This window comes from Canis aureus, chromosome 16 (genome assembly GCF_053574225.1).
Source record: "Canis aureus isolate CA01 chromosome 16, VMU_Caureus_v.1.0, whole genome shotgun sequence".
Lineage (NCBI taxonomy): Eukaryota > Metazoa > Chordata > Mammalia > Carnivora > Canidae > Canis > Canis aureus.
The window spans coordinates 17,366,451-17,385,551 of record NC_135626.1 but is presented as its reverse complement, the minus strand read 5'-3'; the positions used below and the strand labels follow the sequence as shown (position 1 = coordinate 17,385,551).

At 36.6% G+C, this 19,101-nt stretch overlaps 1 protein-coding gene, 1 long non-coding RNA gene and 2 other non-coding genes across 11 annotated transcripts in view; 1 reads left to right on the top strand and 3 right to left on the bottom strand.

Annotated features, from left to right (window-relative positions):
* Positions 1-19,101, bottom strand: part of SSH2 (slingshot protein phosphatase 2) — a 242,024-nt gene that overhangs the window by 49,998 nt on the left and 172,925 nt on the right. For all 7 annotated transcript variants that reach the window (XR_013354117.1, XR_013354118.1, XM_077851891.1 and 4 more), the window contains 3 exons: positions 15,882-15,985; positions 9,972-10,036; positions 171-292 (listed from right to left, as the gene is read on the bottom strand). Coding sequence is in view for 5 of the 7 variants with exons in the window: in XM_077851891.1 (XP_077708017.1) it covers positions 171-292; positions 9,972-10,036; positions 15,882-15,985 (291 nt within the window). In the remaining 2 variants the exon portion in view is untranslated. The remainder of the gene's footprint in view (positions 1-170; positions 293-9,971; positions 10,037-15,881; positions 15,986-19,101) is intronic.
* LOC144285991 (uncharacterized) lies at positions 3,098-18,101 on the top strand. Of its 2 annotated transcripts, XR_013354121.1 has the most exons (4): positions 3,098-3,475; positions 7,033-7,565; positions 14,293-14,381; positions 15,780-18,101. It is a non-coding gene; the product is annotated as an uncharacterized LOC144285991 (long non-coding RNA). The 2 variants fall into 2 exon arrangements; XR_013354120.1 differs by having other exon boundaries at positions 3,103-3,475; positions 14,293-18,101.
* LOC144287328 (small nucleolar RNA U2-30) lies at positions 5,287-5,357 on the bottom strand. The gene has a single exon (XR_013355165.1). It is a non-coding gene; the product is annotated as a small nucleolar RNA U2-30 (small nucleolar RNA).
* Positions 5,942-6,018, bottom strand: LOC144287329 (small nucleolar RNA U2-19). The gene has a single exon (XR_013355166.1). It is a non-coding gene; the product is annotated as a small nucleolar RNA U2-19 (small nucleolar RNA).

Sequence of the window (19,101 nt, the reverse complement as noted above, 5' to 3'; positions counted from 1 at the left end):
TCATTTTCATCTCTCAAGACCGTATGGCTAAGATACTTTTGTACTCCGTAGTTTTAGGCATTGAACTTTAAGAGTAGAATGGCATAAGATGTTTTTGTAGTAACCCAAAAGGCAACTGGAATTTTTATTTAAAAAGGAGTTTTCTCATCCTTCCTTTTTTGGTACCATACCTGTCATTAGAAGAGAAATCCATTCCTAGGACGATGCTTTCTTCAGTGTCTTGTCTACCATTAGTTGAAACCACTACCATATAGCGTGTTCTATTCTGGTAAGTACTCTCTAGTCTTACAGCCTGGAAGTTAACAGACAACAGATATATTAGGAAATTTAGAAGGTCAGTTTTAGATCATTCAACCTTTTTTACTCAGCATCTTAAAGCATGCTCAGGAAGACTTAAATTCAAATTCCAAAAAAAAAAAAAAAAAAAAAAAAACAAAACAAATTCCAGCTCATGTATTAACTATGAAACCTTCAGTAAGTTACTAAATTAATTGGAGGGAGATAAAATAATACCTATCCTATTGGATTATAAGAATCATATGAAATAGTGAATATAAAGCACAGTGCCTGGCATATAGTAAAAGCTCAATAAATACTGGCTACTAGCGTAATTTATAATAAGAACTACCAGGGCATGTTCTAAAGACTGAGGAGGGAAATGTGAGGTATATGAATGTGAGCATTGGACTCATAGATACAAGTCCTACAAACAATTATAATACAAAGCAAGCTATTAATATAAGAGGAGTGCACTCTATTGAAATCTTACAGATTATACACTACAAGATTTCCTTCTTTAGTTTCAGTGATAAAGAAATTGCTTTTTCAGAGGCTTATATTACTTTTTGTCAAAAAATTTTTATTTATTGATTGTTTATAGTATTTTAAAAGGGCCTTCTGAACATTTGAATATGGACAGTGTCTTAATGATATTAAGGATTTACTGTTAGTGTTACAATGACACTGTAGTTACACCTTTTTCTTAAGTACCTGGAGTAAAATAACATGGTGCCATTTTAAGGTTGTACTTTAATATATTCCAACAATGGGTAGCAACCAAGATGTCCTTCAGTAGGTGAACGGATAAATTAAATACATCCAGACAATGGAACATTATTCAGCACTAAAAAGAAATGAGCTAAAAAGCCATGAAAAGACATGTGGAATCTTAAATTATTACTTATATTTACTGTTTATATTACTTACTTATATTACTATGTGACAGGAGCCAATCTAAAGAGGCTACAGGGAAGCCCTGGTAGCTCAGTGGTTGAGTGCCTGCTTTCAGTCCAGAGCGTGATCCTGGAGTCCAGGGATCGAGTCCCATATTGGGTTCCCTGCATGGAGACTACTATTCTCTCTGCCTGTGTCTCTGCCTCTCTCTTTCTCTTTATTCTCATGAATAAATAAATAAAATCTTAAAAAAAAAAGAGGCTACAAATTAAGAATATATATTTTTTTTAAATTTGAGAGAGAATGAGAGAGCGCGGGAGCACAAGTGGGAGAGAGGGAGGGGGAGGGAGAAACAACTCCCTGCTGAGCAGGGACCCTGAGATCATGACCTGAGCCGAAGGCAGACACTTAACCAACTGAGCCACCCAAGCACCCCAAGAGGCTATATATTGTATGATTCCAACTATATGACATTCTGAAAAGGCAAAACTATGAAGTCAGTAAAAAGATCAGTAGTTGCCATGGTGTGTAGGGGAACAGTTTTCAGAGCAGTGAAACTACTCTGTTTAATACCCAAAGTGATAGGTCCATGTCATTATACAGTTGTCAAAACTCACAGAATGTACAACACCAAGACTGAACCCTAATGTAAACTACGGACTTTGAGTAATAATGATGTGTCAATGTAGGTCCATCAATTGTTAATAAATGTACAACTCTGGTTGGGGGGGGGATGATGATAATGAGGGAGACTATGCATGTGTGGGGCTAGAGGATATATGGGAAATCTCTGTACCTTCTGCTCAATTTTCCTAAAAGTGCTCCCCAAAAACATCTACTAAAAATTTTGTTAAAAGAGATCTTATATTAAGTGTCCTTATAATAGTAACTATTATTAATAGAATTGGAGGCAACTTTGGGAAATGATGGACATGTTTATGGCATAGATTGTGGTGATGGTTTCATGGATGTATACTTATCTCCAAACTCATCCAGCTGTATATATTAAATATGTACAACTTTTTGAATGTCAATTATATCTCAATAGTTATTTTATTTTATTTTATTTTATTTTATTTTATTTTATTTTATTTATTTTATAGAAAGAATGACAGAGAGTATGAGCGGGGGGTGAAGGGGCTGAGGGAGAGGGAAAAGCAGACTCCCCGCTGAAGGCAACCAGATGGTCCTTGCCTTCACAGAGCATACATTCTGGGTCACTCTTCTTTTAATGTGTTAATAAATAGCCAGGAAACTTGTGTACTAGAGGCAATTTACTCTGTATAAAATACCCCCCACTCCTTATTTCAGAAGAGACACAGAGTTTCAATCTCATCAACTGGCTTAAGACATCTCTCAGAAATGGGGCAGAAATTTCTATTCAGGATTCTTTCAGTGCTTCTCCTTTCCCTCAATTCTGTCACTAATTCAAAAGTAGCCAGAAAAAAAAAAAAAAAGTAGCCAGGCAAAGAAAAAAAGAGACCCAGTCACATGGCTTAAGTGAGCCATTTAGCAAGGCAGAGGTGCGACTCCAGTGGCTATTTCTTCGTTTCTGTTCTGATACTCCTAGAAAAAAGTAGGGAAGCACCAAAGGCAGAATTTGCCACATTAAAGCTTGTTTCTTAAAAAAAAAAAAAAAAAAAAAAAAAAAAAAATTAAAGCTTGTTTCTAATAGGTGCTGATGCAACAAGAAGGTAATGCCTACCATTCTGATTCTAAGTACACAAGGTAGAGAGCTGTATTGCTAACTTTATGTCTCATAAAGTAACAAAGAAACCAAATTCATTTGTGAGAAGCTAAGAACTAATATTTAAATAGATGAAGGTCTAACCCTAGTGGGCTGGGTTAAACAAGCATTATACACATACAGCTATGGATACTAGTAAATACACATAAGGAGGCCTGAAAGGCAGCACAGACTCTCTGATTCTAGGAACACATCATAAAATATTAAACTATTCAGAAACCCAGTTGTAGGTAAACTAGAATCTTTTATAAACAGATCTCAGATGTTATTATATATCTAAACTTGGGCTTGCCTCAGCAAGCTCTGAGCTAACTTTAGTTCAGTTTCCTGAATATGTTAGAGGCTCTTTTATCCTCTGTCAAGGCTCTAAGAATTTCTGGCAAGGATCAAACACAAATGGAATGGGAACAACTGAACTGTGCTCCTGATAATTTATCCACAGCTTCTACACCAACCAGTGGCAACTGACTGGCTAAGTGGAAACTGATAAAAAGAAAAAAGAAACAACCTCCACAAATATCACCCATCGTATAAGTTATCAGGCTAAATTAGCAGGTAAGCAAACGTTTGTTTGTTTGTTTATTTTGGATATTCAGGGCAAATATTAGTTATTTCTTTTTAAAAAATGAGGTGTGTTTATTTACTCATAATATCAAGAGCATTTCAAATGTTAGGCCTTCCCTTGCTAATTAATATAATCATAACATCAGGTCCCAAACCTAATGGGGAAGACCCTAGTCATTTTACATTGATTTAGAATTGAGTAATAGGTGCAACTCAGATTTTTTCAATGCCAAGCTTCTTACACGGAAGAAAGGCATTTTGAGGCCTTGGGATTTGATCACAGACCTCTAGAGAGTAACAATGTAATTGTTCTTTTTTTCTAAAGATTTTATTTTTAAGTACTCTTTACATCCAACGTAGGGCTTGAATTTACAACCCTGAGATGAAGAGTTGCATGCTCTACCAACTGAGCCAGCTAGGCACCCAATTAATTCTTACTAAAAGGAAGTAGAGCTTTAATCAGGGGGTCAAAAGCCATGACGTTAATTCAACACCTATATATGTGTTGAGGTGAGATGAAATTTCTTATAGAAAAAATTGGTTGAGATGAAATTTCTTATAGAAAAAATTGCAATGCTGAGGATGGATCTGAACTTTCAAATTCCCTTTTAGGCTTCAAGATTCAAGGTTAAGAAATTAAAATTTTAAGAGCCACAGCATAAAGAAAAACCTAATACCTAACTGGTTTGGAGGTTTATTTCATATTCCTGTTAGGAAGAAGATTGACAAAATCTAATAACCTAATTCATCAAGTTAATCAGAGACATGTAATTAAAAATGGCAGTTTGTACATAATACCCTAACATTAGAATTGGCAGCAAGTCCAGTGTTTCCTTAAATTCCTCCAAAATTTACATGGAATTGACAACTGAAATAAGACAACTCAGGTGCATTTGATTAACTCCAGTTCTCACTAAAAAAAGATATCACTGAAGTTTATTCTAATTGTCCAGTCAAAGTAATATTTTGAATTTTAAATAAATACTTGCAACAACAGCAACTATGAAATTATTCCAAGAAAGTCCGATTATTGCTTAAATTTGGAAACCTATTACAAGTGTCAGGTGAACTTAATTCAGCAATCTGAGGATTGAGGTAAGTCTGAGAAGTCATCTGCCTCTGCTTTATTTCTGATAAGATGTCAACCTGTTTGCAAAGCTCATCTATCAAAGGATGTTAAAACTTCTCTCAGTGACTAATTTTGTAATTTGATTACAAGCAGTTCACAAACAGTAACCTGATAAAATAACTTCTGTCCTCAGTAACATCAAGAAATACTATTCCTTAAGCTTACACTGCACCTTTGCCTTTAATTTCTTTTCACCAAGAGTCTTACATCATGCCACTGCATGCAATGTTTATCCTCAAGGAAGCTACATTATAAAGTCCCAATGTCTAGACAGGCAGCTCACCCAATTCATCAGAGAGAAAGGTTTCAAAAATATGTAAATATTAAATTCTAGCCAAAGAACAAAGCAAAGTCATTATCTAAAATTAAAATAGACTTCAGATGTGACACTAATAAGCTAAAGAACACTGTTTTCAAAAGAAACAGAGCTTGAAGGAGTTTTAGGATTCATTTTTTTTTAGCCTATCACCATGAAATTCTTAAGTTAAAAAAATGTATTATATTCTGTGTAGCCATTAAAAACAGATTTGTTTAAAAAAAACAGTTTTGTTGACATGGAAAGATATCCAAAATAAAGTGTGAAGTAAGCAGGTTATACGTCAGCATTTATATTTTTATCTCATTTTTGTTAAAAAAAAGTGCTCTGACACATATTGTTTTCTCTGTTCAATTCTGAGCTCAAATCAATTGTCGAAACCTTCATAGTCATAAAGATCAGTAGTAAAACCTTTTTGTCCATTGCTCAAAACTGATTAGCCTTTCATATACACACACATTTCCCCCAATCTCATTCATCCATGAGCAAGTCTTGTTATCTACCGTCACCTTTTTTTTTTTAAGGTTTTATTTATTTATTTGACAGAGAGAGAGAGCACAAGCAAGTGGAGTGGCAGGCAGAGGGAGAGGGAGAAGCAGGCTCCTGCTGAGCAAGGAGCCAGATGCCAGGCTCAATCCCAGGACCCTGGGATCATGACCTGAGCAGAAGGCAGATGCTTAACCAACAAAGCCACCCAGGCACCCCTACAATGTCAACTTTTAAACACACACAAACACCCCTCCTCACCCTCAGACATAAGTCTTATTGTTTTAAAGATTTTATGTATATGTGAGAGAGAGAGAGATAGAGCATGCGTGCGTGTAAGCATGATGAGTGGAAAGGAGCAGAGGAAAAAGGACAAGCAGACTCCATGCTGAGTGTGGAGCCTGATGCAGGGCTCAGTCCTACAACCTTGAGATCATGACCTGAGCCAAAATCAAAAGTTGGCTGCTTAACCAAGTCAATCAGGAACCCCAAGTCTTACTGTTTTAAATTACTTTATACTTTGGCTTCTCAGAACTACAGAGATCAATCAGGGAGACTAGTATGTCTTCTGATACTCAGATTTGGCTATTTTCATTATTGATCCACTTTAGTAAGAGCAAAGGTCAGAGAATCTGATATACTCTGACAATTCTCACTCTCTCTCTCTCTCTCACACACACATACACACACACACGAAAGACCAGAAGGATGCTAAGAATGGTTTTCTCAGAGTATAGGATATACAGTGATTTTTACTTTCTTCTTTATACCTTCCTGTATTGTATGAGTTTTGAAAATTTTATGTTTAGAAAAAATAAACCCATTTTCATTTGGGGAAAATATCAATGTACTATAAAAAACAAAACCCCAAAAGTCCTTATTTTTTAAAACTCTACTGCAAATTACTCAAAAAAACATCTCCTTGTACCTTATCAGCACCTTAGTTCTGGTTAAGAACATTAGTTAAAATTACTTCAAATGTTAGGTAAGTTTTTCATTTCCCAGTCTATTTTTTTTATTAAATGGGTCTTTGATAATGTGCAAGAGTACTAAAAAACCAGTCTTCATTTCGCCAGCTATGGTTTTCTAAGTACTGAAGTTACTGCTTGATACTGTATTTGAAATGCAGAGCTTCCCTGGAGGAAAAAATGGTTTAGTCTGATTTTCAACTCTAAATGTGGGATTTGGTGCCACTATCTGTTGTTGGGTTGTTAAAAAAATAAAGGCAGGGCTTTCAGTTGACTATCAAACTTTTAACCTTATGCACAAGCCCCAGAATGAGAATTTTAGCATTCCAAATTTAACTCAAAACAAAAGGCCTTGCTTTGACTATACAAATGCTCCTTTCAGTTAGAAAAGTGCTAATTTGTCCAAAGTCATACAATGTATTCACTCATTTTCTTGAAGATGACTCACTCAATAATCTGAAACATAATGACTATGTGTTTGTAACAATTCAAAACAACTGTAAAATGGCTTGCCATTAATTCAGAAGCATCAGTTACATTTTCTGAATTTATATCTTATAAATGTAAAGCAGCTGAAGCTGCATAGTTTAGCAAGGCAAGAAAAAAGCTAATTGCCAACTCTGTCTTCTTTTTTTTTTTTTTTTTTAAGATTTTATTTATTTATTCATGAAAGACACAGAGAGAGAGGCAGAGACATAGGCAGAGGGAGAAGCAGGCTGCATGCAGGAAGCCCAATGTGGGACTCGATCCCAGGACTCCAGGATCACGTCCTGGACCAAAGGCAGACACTCGACCACTGACCCACCCAGGCATCCCACCAACTGTGCCTTCCTAACTGCTTCCTTAATGCTCTCCTGTGGTTAAAATTATTTTAACATTTAGAAGTGCAAGCTAAACTCCTGAAGGTTATCAAGGAGAAAAAGATAAAGTGATGACAGATCTCAAACTCTACCAAACCACAAAAGTTTTGGAAACTATAAACATGTATCTAATGGACATCAAGTATGTGCAAGTGACCATTACGGATTTTAGAGGAGATGTTCTCAAAATGTGACTCCTGGATAAGCAGCATCAACATCACTGGAAGACTTGTTAAAAATGCAAATTTTTACTGCCTTCCTCTCCCCAGATCAAATGCTGTGTGTGGAGTCCAGCAAATGGCAGTTCAACAAAGCTCTGCAGGTGATTCTGATATACTCTAAGGTTTGAGTATCACTGCTTTAGAATATTAATCCTATAAGAACTGTACCTCACTTTGTTCACTTATAAAGAAGTGTTTACGATAGAAGTATATAAAAATATAGACAAGACTTACATAAATGTATGCTGTGATTTTTCAGATTAGGATAAAAAATAATTGTGTAAGGTTTTCTTTTTTTTTTTTTATTCACTTATTCATGAGAGACACACAGAGAGAGGCAGAGAGAGAGAGAAACATAGGCAGAGGGAGAAGCAGGCTCCTTGCAGGGAGCCCAATGTGGGACTTGATCCCTAGACCCAGGATCCTGCCCTCAGCTGAAGGCAGATGCTCAACCACTGAGGCACCCAGGTGACCCTGTGTAAGGATTTCTTATTTCATATTCTTTAAATTTCAAGGGAAATTTCTCACTCAACAAAAATTTGTTGCCATTTTAAGAAGGTGATACAGGCAGCATTTGAGAGAAAAAAATGACAGAATTTGAACACAGAATGATTGAGTGAAAAATCAGTTAATTACCACTGAATTCAGAGACCTGATCATCAATTTTTTTAGAGTCATTCTTATATTCTACTCATTTTCTTTCTTCCCATTGAAAAAGCAGAGATCAACCATTTGAATTTAACATGCTGACAGAAACCCAATTTCCAAATTACCACCCCAACCTAGAAGGGCCCATCACCACAGGCTTAGATTAGTGGTACAATAACTACCTAGTAGACCTCCATGACTTAAGATGGCTTCCTCCTCCCTACTATTCTGTATTACTTCTGAAGAATCTCTCTCTCTTAGTAATCTCTACAACCAACGTGGGGCTCAAACTCATAAGCAGAGACCAAGAGTTGGATACTATACTGACTGAGCAAGCCAGGTGCCACTCTCTTAAATACTGTAGCTATTCCATGTAATTCTTTGCTCAAAACCTTGTAATGTTTCACACTACTGCTTACTGAAGAGGCAGAGGTATTATCTTCAAGTATTAATCTATCTAGAGGGTCAGATAGGGAATATAAATGAGTGAAGTAGGCCAATATGAAATATTAATTAATTCAGAAGCATCAGAAATATTATTCAGAAATATTAAATGGGTAGAAATGCTCTTTACTTTTCATAAAGAAACATATCATCTCATTTTTTTCCTATTTTAATTAAATATTCTAATATATATATTTTTAAATTTTTATTTATTTATGATAGTCACAGAGAGAGAGAGAGAGAGAGGCAGAGACACAGGCAGAGGGAGAAGCAGGCTCCATGCACCGGGAGCCTGATGTGGGATTCGATCCTGGGTCTCCAGGATCGCGCCCTGGGCCAAAGGCAGGCGCCAAACCGCTGCGCCACCCAGGGATCCCCTTAATTAAATATTCTAAAAGAAAACTAACAGTGAAGAAATGATGACAAATGGTGACACCTGGCTTTACAGTCTAGGAGACAATAGGATATAGGGGAATTATGGTAAATTAAGAGCCAAGGCCATATCCATGTCTGCCCCTCCAGGTCTAGCAAGTTTTGTCATGTGAGAATAAGGTCCCAGTGTTGCCAGAATTTTATATTTTGAAGTCAAGCTCCAATTATGGTTTTTTATGTAAAATTCCATTTTAAAATTTTGAAATTCTGGCTCAGAGTGAAAAACACCACCAATGAGGTCCAAACAAAACAGATCTGTCAGTTTGAGACCTCTAGTTTGAAGCATTAAATCCCTATCTGCCTGCCTTAGTTTTCTGGTATCTAATCTTCCTTATGGTAACAATAATCCCCAGATTTGGGCAGCATTTTATACTTCTCAATATACTTTCATATCCATTTGATCCTCTTGACTATGAGATGTAGAAAGGAGATGAGAGGAAGCAGGCTGAGACAAGCTAAATAACTTGTCCAAGACCTGAGCCCAGGTCTCCTCACTCTAAGACCAGCACAAATCCCTGGCCCTTTTACTCTCTCCTTGTCCCTTACATGCATTTGCCTCAGTCATGCCCTCATTTAGAAGGACTGTCTTCTTTCTCTCTACCAATCTAAATTCATCATCTTTTAAGACCCAGCTCAAGGTCAGCTGTACACATAAAACCCTTCTAACTAGGGCAAGTCTCAAAGTATTCTTTCTTTTGAACTTTAGTTGTTGTTATGGTCAATAACTCACAAGCTGGTGCTTATCAACAGCCTTGAATAATCAATTTATTTCACATCATTTCACATTAGTTCATATCCCCAATTATATTCTAAGCTCTTTTTTTTTTTAATTATTATTCTAAGCTCTTTGATAGAGCTGGCATGTTACTCTTTTTTGTTCCACATAGTTTCCAGCACTCTGTTGGGACATTAAAAATGACTGCTTAATGTCTGCCATCTTGACAGTCTTTTGAGTAAGAGTTATAATGATAACACTAACTTACCAGCCTGATGTTATCTTCTGGTCGGAGTAATATGAACATTGCTTGGAGATGCTGTTGGAGATCACCTGGTGAAATTTATGAAACAAAAAATAATTATTCTCCATTGTAATATCAACAGAGAGGATTCCTTCTATCTTAATAACCTATATAAAAGAAAGTTCTGGGTCACTGAAGGACTACAATTAGACACATAAATTAAATGTCTTTATTAATTATTAACTTCTTTTTTAAGTGGAAAGACAGATGGTAGACTGTATTTCTATACATTCACTTTTAGCCTATACTATATTAAAATTTGCTTTATGTTTGTTCAATGGGAGGTGCACTTGAAACCAATCTCAGTTCCAAACTATTGTGGATGTTGATGAAAGCAATGGTGAGATCTGCAGGGCTGTGCTTTCAGGCCCACTAAAAGTGGTAAGGAGGGAATCCTGAAAATGGGGTGTGTGATGAATGAGGTTAGAATTACCTCTAGCGGTTAAGGACCATCCTGCTAAAAGATGAAAGGGTCAACCAGGAAATTAAGGAAGAATTAAAAAGATTCATGGAAACTAATGAGAATGAAGATACAACCGTTCAAAATCTTTGGGATGCAGCAAAAGCAGTCCTAAGGGGGAAATACATCGCAATACAAGCATCCATTCAAAAACTGGAAAGAACTCAAATACAAAAGCTAACCTTACACATAAAGGAGCTAGAGAAAAAACAGCAAATAGATCCTACACCCAAGAGAAGAAGGGAGTTAATAAAGATTCGAGCAGAACTCAACGAAATCGAGACCAGAAGAACTGTGGAACAGATCAACAGAACCAGGAGTTGGTTCTTCGAAAGAATTAATAAGATAGATAAACCATTAGCCAGCCTTATTAAAAAGAAGAGAGAGAAGACTCAAATTAATAAAATCATGAATGAGAAAGGAGAGATCACTACCAACACCAAGGAAATACAAACGATTTTAAAAACATATTATGAACAGCTATACGCCAATAAATTAGGCAATCTAGAAGAAATGGACGCATTCCTGGAAAGCCACAAACTACCAAAACTGGAACAGGAAGAAATAGAAAACCTGAACAGGCCAATAACCAGGGAGGAAATTGAAGCAGTCATCAAAAACCTCCCAAGACACAAGAGTCCAGGGCCAGATGGCTTCCCAGGAGAATTTTATCAAACGTTTAAAGAAGAAATCATACCTATTCTCCTAAAGCTGTTTGGAAAGATAGAAAGAGATGGAGTACTTCCAAATTCGTTCTATGAAGCCAGCATCACCTTAATTCCAAAGCCAGACAAAGACCCCGCCAAAAAGGAGAATTACAGACCAATATCCCTGATGAACATGGATGCAAAAATTCTCAACAAGATACTGGCCAATAGGATCCAACAGTACATTAAGAAAATTATTCACCATGACCAAGTAGGATTTATCCCTGGGACACAAGGCTGGTTCAACACCCGTAAAACAATCAATGTGATTCATCATATCAGCAAGAGAAAAACCAAGAACCATATGATCCTCTCATTGGATGCAGAGAAAGCATTTGACAAAATACAGCATCCATTCCTGATCAAAACTCTTCAGAGTGTAGGGATAGAGGGAACATTCCTCGACATCTTAAAAGCCATCTATGAAAAGCCCACAGCAAATATCATTCTCAATGGGGAAGCACTGGGAGCCTTTCCCCTAAGATCAGGAACAAGACAGGGATGTCCACTCTCACCACTGCTATTCAACATAGTACTGGAAGTCCTAGCCTCAGCAATCAGACAACAAAAAGACATTAAAGGCATTCAAATTGGCAAAGAAGAAGTCAAACTCTCCCTCTTCGCCGATGACATGATACTCTACATAGAAAACCCAAAAGTCTCCACCCCAAGATTGCTAGAACTCATACAGCAATTCGGTAGCGTGGCAGGATACAAAATCAATGCCCAGAAGTCAGTGGCATTTCTATACACTAACAATGAGACTGAAGAAAGAGAAATTAAGGAGTCAATCCCATTTACAATTGCACCCAAAAGCATAAGATACCTAGGAATAAACCTCACCAAAGATGTAAAGGATCTATACCCTCAAAACTATAGAACACTTCTGAAAGAAATTGAGGAAGACACAAAGAGATGGAAAAATATTCCATGCTCATGGATTGGCAGAATTAATATTGTGAAAATGTCAATGTTACCCAGGGCAATATACACGTTTAATGCAATCCCTATCAAAATACCATGGACTTTCTTCAGAGAGTTAGAACAAATTATTTTAAGATTTGTGTGGAATCAGAAAAGACCCCGAATAGCCAGGGGAATTTTAAAAAAGAAAACCATATCTGGGGGCATCACAATGCCAGATTTCAGGTTGTACTACAAAGCTGTGGTCATCAAGACAGTGTGGTACTGGCACAAAAACAGACACATAGATCAGTGGAACAGAATAGAGAATCCAGAAGTGGACCCTGAACTTTATGGGCAACTAATATTCGATAAAGGAGGAAAGACTATCCATTGGAAGAAAGACAGTCTCTTCAATAAATGGTGCTGGGAAAATTGGACATCCACATGCAGAAGAATGAAACTAGACCACTCTCTTTCACCATACACAAAGATAAACTCAAAATGGATGAAAGATCTAAATGTGAGACAAGATTCCATCAAAATCCTAGAGAAGAACACAGGCAACACCCTTTTTGAACTCGGCCATAGTAACTTCTTGCAAGATACATCCACGAAGGCAAAAGAAACAAAAGCAAAAATGAACTATTGGGACTTCATCAAGATAAGAAGCTTTTGCACAGCAAAGGATACAGTCAACAAAACTCAAAGACAACCTACAGAATGGGAGAAGATATTTGCAAATGACATATCAGATAAAGGGCTAGTTTCCAAGATCTATAAAGAACTTATTAAACTCAACACCAAAGAAACAAACAATCCAATCATGAAATGGGCAAAAGACATGAACAGAAATCTCACAGAGGAAGACATAGACATGGCCAACATGCATATGAGAAAATGCTCTGCATCACTTGCCATCAGGGAAATACAAATCAAAACTACAATGAGATACCACCTCACACCAGTGAGAATGGGGAAAATTAACAAGGCAGGAAACAACAAATGTTGGAGAGGATGCGGAGAAAAGGGAACCCTCTTACACTGTTGGTGGGAATGTGAACTGGTGCAGCCACTCTGGAAAACTGTGTGGAGGTTCCTCAAACAGTTAAAAATAGACCTGCCCTACGACCCAGCAATTGCACTGTTGGGGATTTACCCCAAAGATACAAATGCAATGAAACGCCGGGACACCTGCACCCCGATGTTTCTAGCAGCAATGGCCACGATAGCCAAACTGTGGAAGGAGCCTCGGTGTCCAACGAAAGATGAATGGATAAAGAAGATGTGGTTTATGTATACAATGGAATATTACTCAGCTATTAGAAATGACAAATACCCACCATTTGCTTCAACGTGGATGGAACTGGAGGGTATTATGCTGAGTGAAGTAAGTCAGTCGGAGAAGGACAAACATTATATGTTCTCATTCATTTGGGGAATATAAATAATAGTGAAAGGGAATATAAGGGAAGGGGGAAGAAATGTGTGGGAAATATCAGAAAGGGAGACAGAACGTAAAGACTGCTAACTCTGGGAAACGAACTAGGGGTGGTAGAAGGGGAGGAGGGCGGGGGGTGGGAGTGAATGGGTGACGGACACTGGGTGTTATTCTGTATGTTAGTAAATTGAACACCAATAAAAAAAAAAAAAAAAAAAAAAAAAAAAAAAGAATTACCTCTAGCTTTACAAAAAGCTAACTATTTTGCCATTCCAATTTCTGTAAATCTTCAGTTGCACTTAACGTAAGAAGATTTTTAGCTTCCCCTTAGAATAATGTCAATGGTTTAAAATGATTTCCGTTATTAGTGGCTGATATTAAAGTAAGAGTATTCATTAAATATTGTGGATCCCAAGAAATATATATTCCATTGAACCTAATGTTAGGTATTTTAACATGGCCAACCATTATTTGAATACACATTTGTTTCTATACATTCCACAAAACTAAATTGAAAATTTTTTTTGTATTAAAGTATTATAGATTTCCTTATACTTCCTATTCTACACTAGAAAGCTTTGGCTAGTAGGAGATAATTAGATGAAGTACTGTTATAAATGATGACAATCCGAGAAGAAAAAACTTCATTTCATGGCCACCCAGGTCCAGCTTTTTTAAGAGTCTAAAGTGACTGACATAGCCACTTGATCATAGATGCCAGTGGAACCTGTTCTTACATTTGTCTTGAAATCTACATACAAAATCTTCCTCCAGGTAACTTCAACTGTAACTGTGAGAGGAAATACTAATATGTGCAAGAAGCGGTGAGGGGCAAGAAGAAAGAGAAGTAGACTAGCGAACAGGTATTTGTTTAAAAGGTCAGCAAGTCTGAAAGCTTCTCCTTTTCCCCTGATGTTTCCTTCTCTTAAAGAATAGTTTTCTTGCCTCCCATCCCCACCCCCATTTCAATGCTGGCTTCTCACTGATTCCATTACTGCAGAATCTTTCAACTTTCAAAATTAAAAAGGAGAATCATTATGTTTGGCCAGGTCTGTTCTACCACATTTCAAACCCAGAGACACAATCTTAGTCTCACGTGTAAGAACCAGTATGGGCTCACAGGTATAAAGCCAAGAGAAATGAAAACATATGTCTGCACAAGAACTTATAAAGATTCATAGTAGCATTATTCATTAACAGTCAAAAATTAGAAACAACTCAAAAGTCTATTTACTGGTGAATGGAAAAATAAAATGTGGTATATCTACACACTAGAATATTGTTTGGTCATAAAAAGTAATGGAGTACTGACACATACTATAATGTAAATGACTCCTGAAAACATTATGCTAAATGAAAAAAGCCTGTCTCAAAAGGCCATTTATATAATTCTTTTATATGGAACTTCTATGGAACACTCAGAATGAGTAAATCTATATACCGAGAAAGTAGATTAGTGGTTGTTTAGTAGGACTGGCAGGGAGGGTGGAGGATATAGGGAATGACTGCTAATGGGTAACTGGGTTTCTTCTAGGGGTGATAAAATGTTCTAAAATTATAGTGATAATTTTTTATATACTAAAAAAACCCCACCACTGAATGTATACTTTAAATGAGTAAACTAGTGAATTACATGGCATATGAATGGTATTTTACTAAAACTGTCTAAAAAAAAAGGAGACAAAGTGTTAGGTATAAACAATGAAGAGTGACTTAAGATACATGTTATAATTGAGCTAAGCAGCTGAGGCTTTTTAAAAATTAAGATTCCTTCTGTTCTATCAGTAAAATGACTGGAGGACAGGATTTTTAAGATGGAGAACTTGTAGACGAGAGCCATTTCTGGGCAGATAGTGGCCCTAAGTCCCTACACCAAGTGCTATTGGCCCAAAGATCCAGCTGGCTTCTTGGAGGTTCAGGTAAAAGTTAAGAAGCCCTATCCCTACTGTAAAGCTTCTTATGTGAGTTGGGTATGTGGAAGCTAAGGTTTGTCAGTGAAAAGTACTGCCAATAAGCAAACTGGGTATCTGCTACTGGGAAACCTTAATTGAAAAGTCACATAAGAATTAGAGTATTTCTGTACCTTATTATTTTTCCAACACAAATTGATTGAGATATATATATACTTATATATATTCATAATATATGTTTCTAACACAAATTTATTGATACACACACACATACATAAAACAAGTTTTGCTAAGTGCCAGAAAAATAGTGGGAGAAAAGTGATTACTGTGCAGTACAGTGTTTTCTTTCAGTTCTACAGGACCGTTGGAGAAATGGGACTGAGGTTGTCAGCTGTTTTGAACTAAACAAAAGGCAAAGAAACCAAGAAAGGAGTGGCGTATGTGGAACTTTACCTGCATGCTTGTTGCGTCTGTGGCTAATTCTTGGTGTGGATGAGCCATTTCCCCGTGGTAGAAAAAGCGCAGCACCTTTGACAGTTAGAAAGCTCTCACTGATGCTATAAGGAAAAAAGTCAAAAGGAAATGGATTATTTAAGGAGGAAAAAATCAGAGTGAGATGGAGATCCATTTTGGGGTTATTCTCTTGCCCATCTTCCAAAGTCCCAATTTCATGGGATGAAGTAAAAATAAAATTGAAAGAGATCCTTTTATTTACATAGTCCTATCTACTCCAGACAATTTTTCTGAAACAAAACTTACAATATTCTCTATATATTAAATGGTAGCAGTTAAGAATGAAAGGCTCTGGAAACAAGATGGTAAAGGCTCTGGAGCCAGACTGCCTGGGTTTGAATCCTGGCTCTGCTGCTTCTTACCTGAATGAATTTTAGGGGGCTTAAATTTCCTTATCAATAAAACAAAAGTAATAAAACAAAGCTGTGTGAGGAGTCAATAAGAATACAGTTTTTTAGAGTGATGCCCTTATGCAGAGGGATTTTTGAATTCAAATGCAACCAAGGTATAAAGTTCTCAGTTTTGCTTTAGAAGTGTCTCTAGAAATGAAGCTGGCAGACACATCTGAGAACATTTTAGTTGCTTTTAAAATTCCCAAAGCTCCATCATAAATTTAATTCTTAGTGTCCCAAGTAGAAAATAAAAGGTACAACGGGACTTAGAGTACTGTTCAGGACAGTAGTAATATAATTTTCACTTAGACCGCTGACATGGGTGGTTTTTTTTTTTTTTAAGCTTTTTATTATAGAAAATTACAAACAAACAGAAACAGGATAATATAATAAACCCCCATGTTCTCACACATTTCAGCTTTAATTCAAGGCCAATCTTTGTTTCTTCTACATTCTTACTCTCTTCAACTTGTCCCTAAAGTGAAACTAATCCCAGACATTCTATCAGCAAAAAGTCTTTTAACTGGTCTGTCTGCAACTACTTCTGCATCACCGTTATCCACTTACCAAAGAGCAACCAAGGGGATTTTATATATATAAAATACACATATATATTAAATGTGCTTCCCTTTGTATTTACAAGTAAAAGTTGAAGTCTTTAGTTTAGACTTCATGGCCCTGTAACATCCAATAATATATTATTTCTCTGATTTTGTGCTAGCTTCCCTTTTGTTTGCTGTAGTTACACTGGTCTCTTTTGTGTCTTCTATATTCCAGGCCCCTTCTCAGGGCCGTTGTACTTTTTATTTTCTACTTGGGACACTTTTCTCCTGGCCATCACTATTTAAGTCACAGACCCAGCATCATCACCTCTTCCCCATCCCAATCATACTCTACCCTGCTGTTCTATTCTGTTTCCTTCAGGATATAGATTACTCACTAAAATTACATTTATTTACTTTGTATACTTGATTGTGGTTATCTCTTTATGATAGAATATAAGCTCAGTGAAGAGCAAGGATTTTATTTTGCTCAGTATGTATCCTCAACATTGGAAATAAGTGCCAACCACATATTAGGTGCTCAATGGCTATTTATGAATTAATTCATCCTGGGTTTTATTTTTTTTTAAGATTTTATTTATTTATTTATTCATGAAAGACATAGATAGAGAGGCAGAGACACAGGCAGAGGGAGAAGCAGGTTCCCCCTGGGGAGCCCAAAGTGGACCCAATCCCAGGACCCCGGGATCACGACCTGAGCTGAAGACAGACACTCAACCACTGAGTTGATGTGTCCTATCACTGCAGCAGGAATTGTAATTTAGGACAAGAAAACAGAAATTCTGTAATTTCACATGTAGAGAAATAATTGTTACAGAACTCAATATAAGTGGCAGGTTAATGGATTATAAATATAAATGTTTGATGTTAAGTTAATTGGCAAATAAAATGAAAACACCTCTATAATGTTGTTAGTCATTGACTCAATTTTATCTTCAAATTAAATGGCATGAAGCTGATAAACTTTTGAGCTCACTTTCCAAATAGATTAGAACATGCTTCTAAAAACAAAGGTAAAAATCCAGATGCCACTTTAAAAATCTGCATGCCGGCTGGGAGGGGCTGCCTTTATTTTGTTTTGTTTTCATCTTTAAATAAAGCATTGCACTCTTGTGGTCTGTTTCACAAGTCTTGTCTCTTGTTACGTTCGTGGTATGCACATGTCACCCTGCTGTGGGTCACTCTGTCTTACTCACATTACAGGAACAGCCTAAAACAAAATGTCTTGAGTGACAGGATGAGTGGGGTACACCACAGACAGGAAATGAAATTCACACTTCTGCCAACACAGCAATTGTCTGCTTTACCAAATGAAAATACTTAAAAAATACAGGCCAATATTCTACCTATCACCAGACAAAGTTACAGCTGTTGGCACTTTGGTTTCTGGTAAGCAAAGTGGTCTCAACATCCACAAAAGAAGTGTATTTGTAGAGAGCTTAAAAACAACCAAGCATACTTCAGTCATTCCTTTTCTGAGACAGAGGCAGTTTCTCTTTGGCAAACACTAGTTTAAGAATGAACTTCTGGTTTGATACATTTATTCTTGCTCATACTTTAAAGCAAATCCAAGTGTGTTCTTTAAAATGTATGCAAGTGCTTTCACAGGGGGAGGGCTGAGGGAGGGCCAGGGACCCTTGCTTATTTCAAAGCTACCTAAAAAAATTCCTGATTGTAAAAGACAGACCAGGAGTCAAACTAACATAAGAGAAAAGAATCTTTTCTATTTGAATCACTTACACAAACCTCAGCGAACTTTTCTGAGAGAATAAAATGCACAACAGATACAGCTGGGTCAGGAGACTGCCGTACTAAGGTGCAATACAGGCTCCCAGAGAGTCATGGCAGACACACTCTGGATGATACAGTCAATCCTCTTTATTCTATTCTACAGATTATGACTCTATTATCATGAAAGTGGCATATACTGTTGGTTACAGGGGACCAGAAATAAAAGTGTGACTGATTACAAAAACCCTTTATCATCACTGAGCAAAAGTCAAAAAGCTCTATAAATGCTATCACAGATGGGACAGCAGTATAATGGTGTGGAAGTGAAAAAATAAAATTCACAACAATAGGGTTAGGTGGTTCAAATTCAACTTGAAAATTAAATGCTTTAAAAAAAAAAAAAAAAAAAAAAAGAAAATTAAATGCTTTATTTGCAGATGAATAAAATTAAATGTAAATTTAATTATATGTAAT